Source organism: Halteromyces radiatus, assembly GCF_025201355.1.
Source record: "Halteromyces radiatus strain CBS 162.75 chromosome Unknown BX664scaffold_3, whole genome shotgun sequence".
Taxonomy (NCBI): Eukaryota; Fungi; Mucoromycota; class Mucoromycetes; order Mucorales; family Cunninghamellaceae; genus Halteromyces; species Halteromyces radiatus.
The window spans coordinates 529,321-542,472 of NW_026251689.1; the positions used below are offsets into that span (position 1 = coordinate 529,321).

Here is a 13,152-nt window from a genome sequence, read left to right on the forward strand (position 1 = left end):
GATACTATGTGTCATCTTGACTAAAATAGATAATATTGCACTCGACAGTTTAAAATAGAATTTGACTAGAATGAATATCTCTCATTATATGATGATCGATCATCCACTCACTTTGAACCTCTTTGATCTTCTTCTTTTGTCAAATGGATGACTTAATATCATCATCATTGTTCTTGTTTGGTGCATGAAAAATCTTGGGGAAACTCTCTATGTTTGTATATTCAAATACCGAAGTGAAATTTTTTTCTCTTCTTTTGGTTGTCGCACACACGAACATACACACACAAGCTGGGGGTCAAAAAAAAAGAACGTTTTGTAAACAATTCTTTTTGTTTTTTTTTTTTTCTCGTTCTTTCTTTTTTTTTTTTTTTCTTCCATCATCCTGTAATAAAAAAAAAACAAAAACAAACTATAAATACGATGCCCGGTGAAGCCATGTTATTCCTGTTTGCGGTTATTATCGCTGCACTACTTTTATTCCTGATGGTCTTTTTCGTATCCTTTTATTATTATTATTATTATTATTATCATGATGTTTACGTGTATTACACCTTATTATTATCAACTATGACTTTATTACCTTGACTCTTTTTCTTTACTTTATGAATTAGGTTATCATGTTCTCTGATTTGGAATGTGACTATATCAATCCCATCGATCTTTGCAACAAACTCAACCAGGTAAAAAAAAAAAAAAAAAAAAAAAAAAGCAAAAAGCAAATGGGTTTGATATATTAATCTTCGAGATTCCTTTTTTTTTTTTTCTTGAATGTAGTTTGTTTTACCGGAAATGGGCACACACGCGTTCTTGTTTTTCTTGTTCTTGATTTACGGAAGTTGGATAGCCATGTTACTCAATCTACCACTTGTTGTCTACAATATTCAAAAGTAAGTACATAATCAGGAAAAAAAAAAGATATAAAGAAATAGAATAGAATATGATATGATCAAGTTCTCATCACAAACCTTCAATTTATATTCATATAGAGTCACTTCGAATCGACATATGTATGGTAAGTTGTTGGATGATCAATTTAGGAATGGATGATAGAGATTGATGGATTACTTAACTTTTGTATGTATACGTATTGTCTGATCATTGGTTCTCTTATTACAATATTTTTACAATATATAGATGCTACCGAGATTTTCCGTACTCTGTCGGCCCATAAGAAGGAATGCTTTATCAAACTAGGATTCTATCTAATTGTAAGCGAAAAAGAAAATAGTAAAGGTTATTTACTAACATATTTTAATCTTTAGATGTTCTTCTACTTTTTGTATCGTATGATTGTCGCCTTGATTGCCGCCGATTCTTGATCAACAAAACGACAACAAATCATGGATGATTACCTCAAAACTTTGGAAACTAGGATGATTCTTCTTATGTCATTGTAGTGTTGTTGATTATTATTTTTTACACTTCTTGTTTATTGTACATCATTCTCTCCCTCTCTTTTATATATACGCAATCAATAAAAATAAACATACAAACATGATTCTATATTATCTTTGGTTTATGCGAATGACTGACCTGCAATTACTTAAAAGTAAAGTAATATACCTATAAAAAAAGGCCAAATAGGTCACGTTTTTTTTTTTTTTTTGCCTTCAACCTTTTTATGCACCAATACAGTCGAAATGACTTTGTCCAATCCAGATGATCTCGAGAAAACATCTTTACCCTGGATCAACCTTTGTGATCATTTGATTTCATTTTTTTTTTTTTTTTTTTTTTTTTTACTATTTGGAGTTTTCCTATTGGAAATAATGACACAAAATGAGCGACCTGTCCAACCAAAAAACAGGCGGTAGATGAATCAGTTACCCTGACGTAAAATGATGGGATAAGGTACCTTTTTTTTTTTTATATAACATACAACCTTCATAGTAACTTTCAACCGGCGCACTGCCTTGATGTTATCATTGGTATTGTGATTTTAAATCCCTTCTATATTTCTGATTTTAGTACTTGATGGTCATTTTGAATTATTGAATATGATGGAAACTAATAGGTTTTACCCCGTCAGATATCATAATCTACAAATTGTCCTTTTTGTCTCATGACATTTCATCTTTTGGGAAAGAATCGGATATGAAAAAAAAAAAACTTTAACCTAGTATTCTGTACCAAGTTAAAAAAGAAAGAAAAGCAACTTTCATTGGTTTTATGGATATTACTTTTAATCTAAAGAAAAAAAAAAGAACTATCCCTTTTTCGATGGGCATCAAGACCATTCATTGACTTATCATTAATTTGCTAGATAGAACTCACGTATATCTTTATATACGATAACCTAAAAAAAAAAATGATAGCGTTAGTTGTTATCCAACCAATTAGAATGGGATTGTGGGGATGGAATTAAACTATCGCTGGGTACCATAAAAGGCTATTGTGAGATTAGTAAAACCTTCCAGATTGTTTAAAGAATCGAGTGTTTTTACTATATACAGAGCTCAAATATTGAGAGAACACCACTTTTTCTTTTTTATTTTCTTTCTTTCTTTCTCTTAATCATTTTTTTTTTTTTTATGATGACTAGTAAATTAGAAAAAAGTGAAAAATTCGAGACTTCTACTTTGGAAAGTAAAGATTCAGTTATAGAAGATCAAGTCAAATTACGGGAAGCCCCCGATGGGGGAATAAGCTGGTTATCTGTTATTGGCTGCTTCTGTGTAAGTCTAAAAAAAAAAAAAAAGAAAACTCTATCTCTTATTTATTTTTTATTATTATTTTTTTTTTCTGTCTCACTGGGGGATGATTCACTTTCTTAGGGTCTATTTGCTACGCAAGGTTATGGGTAAGAAAAAAAAAAAAAAAGGAATGATGATCATCAATATGAACTAACAATTTTTTTTTTTTGATCATTCATACTAGTTACTCTTGGGGTGTTTACTTGGATTACTATAATAGTAATGTGTATCCTGGTGAACTGACTAATTTGACATGGATTGGATCATTATGGTTTGGTTTAACCAATATCACTGGACCATTTTATGTATACCTCTGTGGTAAAATAGGATATCGTTGGATGATTGGTGTTGCTTGTATTCTATCTTGTTTTTCTATGATGATGGCTTCTCTTACTACAGCGGTAAGTGAAAAATATTATGGCTAAAGTTCCCCTTTTTTGGACATGCTCAATTTATAAAAGGCGTGGGGGACAAAATCTGTGGGAAAAAAAAATTGATATTCAACTTCTTTTCGTTTCTCTTTCCTTTTTTTTTTTTTTTTTTTTTTTTTCTTTTGAACCAGGTATGGCAATTGTACATTACTCAAGGTGTAATGAGTGGCATCGCGTCCTCTCTCATTTGGTTTCCATGTATTAGTGCTCCTGTAAGCTCACAAAAAAAAAAAAAATTGCATTGTTTACTGACAGACTTTATTCTTTTTTTTTTTTTTAAAAAAAAAAAAAAAAAACATATGTGATTAGCAACAATGGTTCTCTTCTAAACGTGGATTGGCAGTTGGACTAGGTATCTCTGGATCAGGCCTTGGAGGACTCGCTATTTCCAAGATTGTAGGTGCGGCTATTGACTCTGTTGGTTATCGCTGGTCTTTGCGTATTTTAGGCTTCATCCAATTGGTCTTGATGGGTATTTCCTTCTTCACAGTTAGACCTTTGAATCCACTTCCTCGAGATGTCCCATTCTTTGACCTGGCACCTTTTAAGAACAAGAAATTTTGGGTCTTATGTTGTATTCATTGTCTTGGCAACTTTGCATTCTACATTCCCTCTAGTTTCGTTCCTTCGTACGCCACCTCCCTTGGTCTTCCTTCCGACATTTCCCGCAATTTGTCTGCAGTCATGTCTGGTATCATGGTTGTCGGTAAGATCCTCAATGGATGTCTCAGTGATTATTTTGGTCGTGTCAATGTGACGTTTTTATGCAGTGTCATGACAGGTGTGATCTGTCTTGCTGTTTGGATGACTGCCGAAACTGCTGCTTCCATGTGGGCCTTTGCTGTTCTATTTGGTATCTTTGGTGGTGGTTATGTATCCATGATCGCAGCCGTCATTGCTGATTGTGTTGGTATCGAACTCATTGAAAGTGCTACTGGTTGGCTTTACTTTGCTTGGATATTTGGTGGTCTATTTGGTCAACCTCTCTCTGCCGTCATCATTGAACAAGGTAATCTAGGTTACAAAGGAGCTATTATCTTTGCTGGTGTCATTTTCCTTTTCGTTGGTCTCTTGGCTGGTATCTTACGCTTTATGAAAAGTGGCCCCAAACTATTTGCTAAAGTTTAATCGCTGTTCTTCTAGTTAGTTATCTTCTCCTATATTAGTTTTTTTTTTTTTTTTTTTTTTCTCTCTTCTCACTTCTCACTATGTATTCTCTTTGTATTTCTACTTATTTTTTTTTTTAATAAACTTTCTTGATTTTGCTAACAATTATTTTGGATAGATCAATGGATAAATGATATTTGGTGGTATGTAATGATAGGATGATAATTGATGACGGGATGAATAGATATGAATTGGAATGACCTGTAATGATTGTATGATAATAGTTAAATGACAATATATTAAACAAATGATAATAAAAATATGATTTTATTTAAATGAGAATATAATATCTATAACTAAAAGACTAAACTATTAAATAAACTAATTTCTTATGATAAAGAGTTGGATACTTTTTCCCTAATTTGCTTATTCTTTTATCCAATATTCATTTAATCCTATTGTATATTTCTTTATATATCCTATCTACTATATGTTCATAAAAAGAGTAAAAAAAAAAAATAGATTAGTTCATAATATGATGGAGTAAGAAGAGAAAAAAAAAAAAAGGAAAGAATAAGTATAGAGTAAGCATAATATATATATAAAGAGTGACTTTTAAATATATAATATAGATTAATAAAGTAATGTATAATGGTAACTTAACAATGTTCAAAGTGCCAGTGGTTAAAAAAAAAAAAAAAAAGTAAAAAAAATGCAAAAGGAAAAAAAAAAGAAAAGTGAAGTGCGCCAAATTTTTCTTTTGTCAGAGCTTTGGTCCAACTTTTTTCCAATTGTCTCCAACATTTTTTTTTTTTTTTAATCTCCCAGATTTTTTTTTTTTTTTGATCTCGACCAGCTTTTTTTTTTTTTTTTTTTGATCCGACACACCCCCACATTGAGAACGGACTTTAAATGCATACCATTTATGGAAAACACTAATGTTTTTAATAAAGTAGAATTAGATGAATAAATAATAATAATAATAATAAGATGCTTTAGATTGAATTATTAGTAAAAGATAATAATAATAATAATAATAATAATAATAATAATAATAATATGAAATGATGATTTTATAATTCATAATAAGATGAATATTAACTATAGTATTATAATATATACTTTTGATGACAAGTTACCCTTTCTCTCTTTTTTTATCAAATTCATAAAATATGATAATATGATGATATAAATCAATACTGTAATAATAACAATAATGATTTGTACTTTATTAAAAGAAGAAGAATGTAAATTAACTAATATATATGTAACTACTAAGACTAACAAACAACACAAACAACTATAATAGAATCAGATGGAATAATATAAAATAAAGATGATTTTATTCAAAGCATAATAAATAAATAAATAATAAACTAAATCAAACATAATAACAACATCATAAAGAGACCTATAAAGAATAATAATAAAAAAAAAAAGAGAAGGTGAAGGCCCCTAAACCATTTAGGATTCATGATCATCATATAGAGTTATCTTGATATCATCATCATCATCATCCATTTACTTTTTTTATTGTCCCTGAATTATTTTAAAATGTCCCTCTACGGCTTTCTTAGATTTCTAGACCAGTCAAACCTAACATATTAGAATGTGTAGATCAATTTAGTGTAGTACATAGTCCTAACTGCATAAAAAAATATCAATGTCCATTTCTCATCATGACATTAAGTATCAATACACTTTTTTTTTTCTCTTTTGTAAAGAAATGATATATGTATACCACTATTACTATAAAAAAAAAAGAAGACGATTAGATAAAACAGGTCATGTGGAGTTTGAAACGCGTAAAAAAATTATCTTATGAGCAGATAATTTTTTACTTTTTTTTTCTCTCTTTTCTTTTCTTTCTTTCGTTTTTCTCAACTTTTAAACTAAGTTTACTAACACGTAATCACTCTTCAATTATTTAGGTTGTTCCTGTATTATGCTTTTCCTTTACTGACCACCTCATTCACAATCATCTCTTGCTGAAGGGCTTGGTTGTTCTGTAAGTAATTAAATAAATATGTCAAGTTATTATATACTCACCCTTTCTTTCTTTCTTTCTTTTTTATCTTCATTGTTTACATATTCAAATGGGTGAGTAATAAAAAAAAATTAGCTTCATTACCAAGCTAATCTAATTCTGTTTATTTGGACTTTAGAAGTTAGTTCTGTGTGGCCCACAAATGACATCTATTACCGTAAGTTTATGTTGTATAAGTAATAACCATGAGAGCAAGAATGAATAGTTAACTAAAATCATTGTTATCTTTTATTGTATTAGCATCCCAAGTGGACAAAAGTTTTCCAAAAATAGTGATAGTATGTTTTCTTCTTTTACTGGCGAAAACAAGAACATTCTTGTATGAAGGATGACGGTATTGAGAATCTAAGGAAAGGCAATATTATAAATGAAATTCATCATAAATCATCTTTTTTTTTAATGCAACCATTACTGGCTCTTCTTATAATAGGTACGGTTGATGTCATATGAGGCTCTTATCGTTTTGTTGTCAATGTTTTATGGATGGATGATGGGGATAAACAAGGCATATACAAGGAAAAAGTAAAGGTAAGGCAAAAAATAATGGATGTGGTAGACTACTTTTGTATGTTACTTTTTTATTCTTCTTTTGCGGTCGCCACAAGCAAAGAAAGCAAGAATTATGAAAGTACTCTATCTCCTTTTACCATATTATATATTGTGAATAACCTATTCATCCTGTCATTTCCTTTTTTTTTTTTTTTTTTTTTTTTTTTTTTTTTTAGTTCTCTACGGTGTAATAGATATTTGAATACCTTTGATATCTTGGTTGGATTTTACTTTCGAACTGACTTGATTTTGAATTAATTTGATATTTTATGATTTTCTTTTGGAGTTAGGTCTTGATCAAACCTGCTTTAACCGCTAATCATAAATGTCAAAGTTGACTTGAGGTTAAGCTAGCTCCCAAAGGTAAATTCAACTAAGATATCAAATGTATTCAAGTAGTCTGTGAATCATATCCGTGTGCGCGATGGGGTGGAAGGTAATATTTAAAGAATATTATATAATGAATACAGTATACGGTGGTTACTACTAAAAATCACTCTTATATATTATACATATATTCTATAGTAGTTCTATATGCTTGGTGATATCAAGTCATACAGTTGTCAAGGAATATATTGGGTTAGCAAACAAAAAGAAAATATTGGAAGTCAATATAGTTTTACCTCTTCATGGTGGTTCCTGGGTAACGGCTAAATAAACTATTCCTTTTTATTTAAAAAATAGTAGAATAGGTATATGGTGTATTTTATTTTATTCATCTTATACGAACCCAAATAAATTTTTGTTTTCAATTTAATTGTCCATCTCTTTTTTCTTTTTTGATTGGTTTATTTTATGATGGTATATTGATGTTGACGTTAAAGATAATGATGGTCATGATAAACCTATGTTGATATCGACGTTAAAGCTAATGATGATAAATATAATGCGATTTTACAAAGACATATCTATGGTAGCAACACTATGAAGATAATTTCATGATCAGTTGATCATGATGATGAAAAAACTCATAACAACTAATCTAATAAGAACAACCCAACTTTCACCATCTTCGATTGAATCGGTTAGTAGATGACAATAATAATAAGTATGATCAAGAATGATTAAGTAATAAAACGGTAACTCGAAGCACTATCGAATGTTAGTGGGTGCTCTGCAGCCAATGATTTTCAGCGGAAAGAACATGGATTATGTATCACAAAAAGAAAGTGCATAAACATACTATCTGCGGAATACGAATAGACAAAGAAATGACAATTGACTATTCTCTCTGATCAACATCAACAATATAACTATATAACATCAAACAATCGTTGTATTTTCCTCTTTTCTTTTTTCTCACCCTTTCTCTCTTTTTTTCTTTTGATGACCAACTACGATTTCTCTTACTAATTTTACCCTTCCTATGAAGGAATATAAACCTGAAAAAGAGGATGTTGAAATCAGAGCTGTTTATACTGATGATCATAGTACGAAAATATTTTTTTGATGTAAAAATCAACCATATTAGGACTTTAGTTTCATTTTAGTTTGTCTCTGATTAATTTGTCCTGAATTTTTTGACCAATTATATTCAATAGAATAATCTCCAGGAGATCTTGTATTTTACACTGAGGGTGAGCGGACTTCTTCGTTTGCCACTATTGCTTAGCACGAGTTTTTTTTTTTTTTTTTTTTTTTTTGGATCTTCCCTTTTTCTCTTCCTTTCTTTCTCTTTTCAATTTATTCATTTTATTTGATACCACTTTTTATATATTCATGTATTACGATGCTCCCCAATGAAATACAACAATTGATTTGTCATATAGCGATAACACAGTCTGAGAATAGTGTCAAGACTATGCTCCTACTCCTGAAAGTGAACAAACTATGGGCTCATTTTGTCTGTAGTCATTATTATCGGTAAGTCATCGAAAGGGTCAAGAAGAAAAAAAAACAGAAGAAAAGAAAAAAAGAAGAGAAGGGTTTGAAGGGTCAAGAAGAAGAAAAAAACAGAAGAAAAGAAAAAAAGAAGAGAAGGGTTTGATTGTTTCTTTACTAAATCTTCTTTACTTTTACCTCTCTTTTTTTTCATTGTTTGTGTGCGGTATTACTTAGTCATTATCGAATAGATAAGTATGTGACATTCATTGGGTTTTACAACACTATAGTATCTAAACAAACAGTACTACCATATGGTCATTATATATATTCTTTAGACTTGACACCCATCAACAAGTATGGAGTGGATATGCGTACTCATGAATTGATTCGACATTGCCCCAATCTCAAGTCGGTGACACTAGGACATCCGACTAGTTTGAAACCTACGACTATACGCTGGATGGCTCGATACTGCAAACAATTGGAAACATTATCGGTTGGAGCTTTGGAAAGCTTTCCTTTCATGTTGGAATGCGATTTTTCAAACTTGAATAGTTTGAAGAAAATTGTATTTTCGACAACACCTTTGCTCAATTCCTCCCTATTGACTTTACCCCGATCTTTACAGCAACTACATTTGATACGAATGGATTCTTTGGATACGGAAACTATGACAGCATTTTTTCAACAAAGACAGACAAAAAGGAATTATGAAAAGATCACACATTTGGCAATCCACCGATGTCCCCGATTATTGGAAAACATGACAAGTTGGTTACCTTTGAATCATCTAAAGTGGCTGTCTCTTTCTGGACTTGATGTTAGGGATGAACATGTGATTGCTTTATTATCAATGCCTGGTGAATTGGATAGGTTGGAATTGAAGAATACTCAAATCACGACAAAAACTTTGAATTTTTTGGCTACTGCTAGATCTTGTGATAGTGCTGCTGGTCAGCGTCGTCTTGAAGTCAAGGAATTACGCTTGGACAAGAATCTGAATTTGGACAATCAACAATTGTAGCTATAGATAGATGGTCTTTTTTTTATGAACTAGTTATTGTTTATCTAGTGAAAAAAACTGTATATTATTCTTAATACAAATAAACTTTTGTTGCATTATTTATGATGGATGTCTATTTTATTTTTATTTTTATTTTATTTTTATTTTTTTTAAAAAAAAAAAATCATGGCTTTGTCCGTTGTGTACCCTTTGATGATTCTTTCGGTGATTAGAAAAAAGATATTTTTATATCAAAAACTTGTTATTGCGCAACTCAGATTAAAGAAGAAGAGGCTGACTGATTTCCTTTTCAGGATATTTCATCATGTAGTACAAACAGGGTAAGCAAAATAAATTAGACAAAAACTTCTTGTTTGTTCATTTTTCTTTCTTCTGTCTTCCCCTTTTTTTTTAAGCTTTTCTTTTCATCTTTCCATTTTCTTTATTATCATAATGTTCAACAAACTCATTCTTGCTGCTACCACCTTACTTGCCAGTTCCTTTGTTGCTGATGCTTCTATGGCTCCTTCCTATCCTTCTCCAGGCACTGTCTGGAAAGCTGGTCAACAATATGACATCCTTTGGGGTAATACTAATACCAAAAAAAAAAAAAAACAAAAAAAAAAAAAACTTGATTGACTTATCCTACTTTATATATATATATATAGCTGATGATTCTACTTCTCCAAGCATTGCTTCTGGTTGGAAAGACTTCAAAATCGGTAAAACTGAAAAATATCGTCTAATCCATTCATCCGTATTTTTTTTTTTTTTTGTTGTTGACTAAAGAATAATATTATTGATGATTGATTAGATTTTATGACCGGTGATAATAATAACCAAATCTTCATCACCAATGTTGCTTCCGTAAGTCATCATAAAAAAAAAAAAAAGAAATATCTATTTTTTTTTTGATTGATATAATTTGATTTAACTGATTTATTTACATGATCATCTTTAGAATTTGGATGGTACCAAGATCTCCAAATACACCTGGACTGCTCCTGAAGTGAACCCCAATTCAGCCATTTACTTCTTCATGTTCACTAATAGTAAGCTTTTTTTTTTTTTATTTGTTGTTGCAAATCATGTTAATGTTTGGTTACGCGAGATTTATATTGAATCATACAAATTTGGATAAAATATTGAATTTTTTTTTTTGTTTGTGATCTTTTATTGCTTAGCTGCTGGTAACTCTGCCTGGACTACTCGTTTCGGTATCAGTGGTCCTAATGGTGAACTCACTCCTCCTGAACATGCCACTCAACCTACTGGTAAAAAAAAAAAAAAAAAAAAAAAAAAAAGAGTACATCAATTATTTTTACATATATTCATTATTATTATTATTATTATCAATAGGTGAAAAGATCCCTTGGGGTGTTGGTGCATTGGCTTCTGGTAACTCTACCTCCAGTGCTAGTAATTCTACTCAATCTTCTATTGCTAGCAGTGCATCTGCCAGTGTGAGTGTGTCTGCATCATCCTCTCCCGTTTCTGCTTCTTCATCTCCTTCTGCTTCTGCTTCTCCTGCAGCCGCTTCTTCATCTGGTACCTCCACTGCTGCTGCTGCTTCTAATAAACCTTCCAATGCTGCTGGTTCTCTTACTCGTCCTTTGGCTGGTGTTGCTATGGCTGCTGCTGCTGCATGTATGTTGATTTAGATTCATTATCATCATCACTATTATCATCATCACCATTTTTTTATTTATACTCCATAACCTTTATGATCACCCCTCTTTTTTTTCCTTATTCAAGTTTATAATGTGTTTTGTACTTTATATTTCTATTTCCTCCTTATTCTAACTGTGCTCTCTCTCTCTCTCTAATAAAAGTAAAGGAAGTATACTTGATTTGGTTGTTTTTAGTACGAGAAATATTTCCTTTTTTTTTTTTTATTTGTTATATTAATGTGTGTAATGATGAATGGTTTCTCAGCAGCATGATATATGAAGAAGGGTTACACAATGAAAAATGGGAAATGTCAACTTAGTTTAACATTCAACATGTTTTGACTTTTTTTTTTGTCAGCTGCCGATTTTCCTGGTCCATGTTTTATATAAATAGTCACTCTTCCATTGACTTCTTTGAGTAATCCTATCCTTTCTAATAACAGAAACATAGAAAGAGCGCCAAAATAGATGAACTATGTTTTTTTTTCTTCTCTTTTTCTTTTTTAGAAGAAAAATAAAATATAAAAAATAAGGTGAGTGTTGTCTTCCATATTCAGAAAATTAAAATGAGATGTATTTTGTACTCCTTCTTTTTAACTAGTATAGAATCGATCTAAACTTGATTGAAATCAATTCTTTATTATTCTACTCAAACCTTGATTTGGATTAACCTCGTTTCTTTTCCTTCCTCCTTCTCTTTTTCTGTTTTTTTTTTTTTCTGTCTTCTCTGTCATTTCAGGAAAAAAAAAGGAATCATCTTTCCTCTCTAAATCTTTAATAATAATATTAAAAGATCAGTCAAGATGATTTCTATGATATCTTACAATGATAATGAATTTGTTAAAGAGGATTACTTTAATGAATATGATGATGGATGATGATGATACGCCTGTATGCCTCTCTGTAGAATCAACTCCGACATCAATATATTTTTTTCTCTTTTCTTTTTCTCTTCTTTTCTTTTTCTCTTTTCTTTTCTTTTCTTTTCTTTTTTATATCAATTTTACATGGTAAGTCTCTTCTCAATTTGAAAAACTTTTATCTTTCTTCATTATTATTATTATTTACAAAAAATGAAACTAATTCTTTCTATCACTGCTTTATTTTACTTTTCTTTTATATTTTAGTTTTGTATTAGCAACATGGATGTAACTTTTATTCCTCGTAAAACTTATTATGGTTATGAATCGACTTGATATCAGTAATAGATGAACGTGAACCTTAGAAAAAGTAAGAGACAAGTATATACAAATCAGCGCCTATCAGCAGTCAACAACATAGATAGATAAGGTTCTTGGTACAGTAGGATTCGGTAGGATAACATATACGACAGGATGTTACAGGATAATTAATACATATGACAGGTACAACAAGGTGGAATATAGGAAAGAACAGTCTTTGATTTAGTTTAACTTATTTTAGTTGTATATATAGTTTCAATAATTTAGATATGGAAATAAAGTATACATTTTTTTTTGATTGGGTTTTACTATTTTGAAATATGAAATACACTGTGGGGATATCGTTAGTATTGGATTTGATAGAGAGTATTATCACCATCAATCGACTATTATCAAGCAACTTTCAATCATACAATATGATCATTGATACGCTAGCTTAGTTAATATCATCTTGAATCTCCCCTCATCCAGTCATAGCTCTTTCCGGTAAAATAATTAAAATGAAAAAAAAACAGACAGGGGGTACATTATGTCATTGAATATTTTATTATTTTCATTTTATCTTTTTTTTTTTTTTTTGTTGGGGGCCTATCGTCTTTTTTTTTCGCTTTGATTGTCATTTGAACCCCGAATAAACTGAGGTGATG

The 13,152-nt window shown here is 30.5% G+C and overlaps 4 protein-coding genes across 4 annotated transcripts; all 4 read left to right on the top strand.

Annotated features, from left to right (window-relative positions):
- Positions 1-361: 361 nt before the first annotated feature.
- Positions 362-1,498, top strand: BX664DRAFT_327828 (cornichon). Its single transcript, XM_051544483.1, has 6 exons — positions 362-495; positions 612-680; positions 775-887; positions 987-1,012; positions 1,135-1,208; positions 1,263-1,498. The coding sequence occupies exons 1-6, from the start codon at positions 421-423 to the stop codon at positions 1,317-1,319; spliced, it is 414 nt and encodes a 137-aa protein (XP_051401107.1). The 5' UTR covers positions 362-420; the 3' UTR covers positions 1,320-1,498.
- Positions 1,499-2,478: 980 nt separating this feature from the next.
- BX664DRAFT_327830 (major facilitator superfamily domain-containing protein) lies at positions 2,479-4,312 on the top strand. The gene is made up of 5 exons (XM_051544484.1): positions 2,479-2,675; positions 2,775-2,800; positions 2,878-3,094; positions 3,256-3,336; positions 3,434-4,312. The coding sequence occupies exons 1-5, from the start codon at positions 2,532-2,534 to the stop codon at positions 4,250-4,252; spliced, it is 1,287 nt and encodes a 428-aa protein (XP_051401108.1). The 5' UTR covers positions 2,479-2,531; the 3' UTR covers positions 4,253-4,312.
- A 4,187-nt stretch (positions 4,313-8,499) lies between these two features.
- On the top strand, positions 8,500-9,777 carry BX664DRAFT_327835 (uncharacterized protein). Its single transcript, XM_051544485.1, has 2 exons — positions 8,500-8,690; positions 8,886-9,777. Exons 1-2 carry the CDS (start codon positions 8,557-8,559, stop codon positions 9,673-9,675), a joined length of 924 nt encoding a protein of 307 aa, XP_051401109.1. The 5' UTR covers positions 8,500-8,556; the 3' UTR covers positions 9,676-9,777.
- A 281-nt stretch (positions 9,778-10,058) lies between these two features.
- Positions 10,059-11,549, top strand: BX664DRAFT_327837 (uncharacterized protein). The gene is made up of 6 exons (XM_051544486.1): positions 10,059-10,240; positions 10,323-10,376; positions 10,469-10,521; positions 10,616-10,706; positions 10,839-10,928; positions 11,014-11,549. Exons 1-6 carry the CDS (start codon positions 10,108-10,110, stop codon positions 11,313-11,315), a joined length of 723 nt encoding a protein of 240 aa, XP_051401110.1. The 5' UTR covers positions 10,059-10,107; the 3' UTR covers positions 11,316-11,549.
- The last annotated feature ends 1,603 nt before the right edge of the window (positions 11,550-13,152 follow it).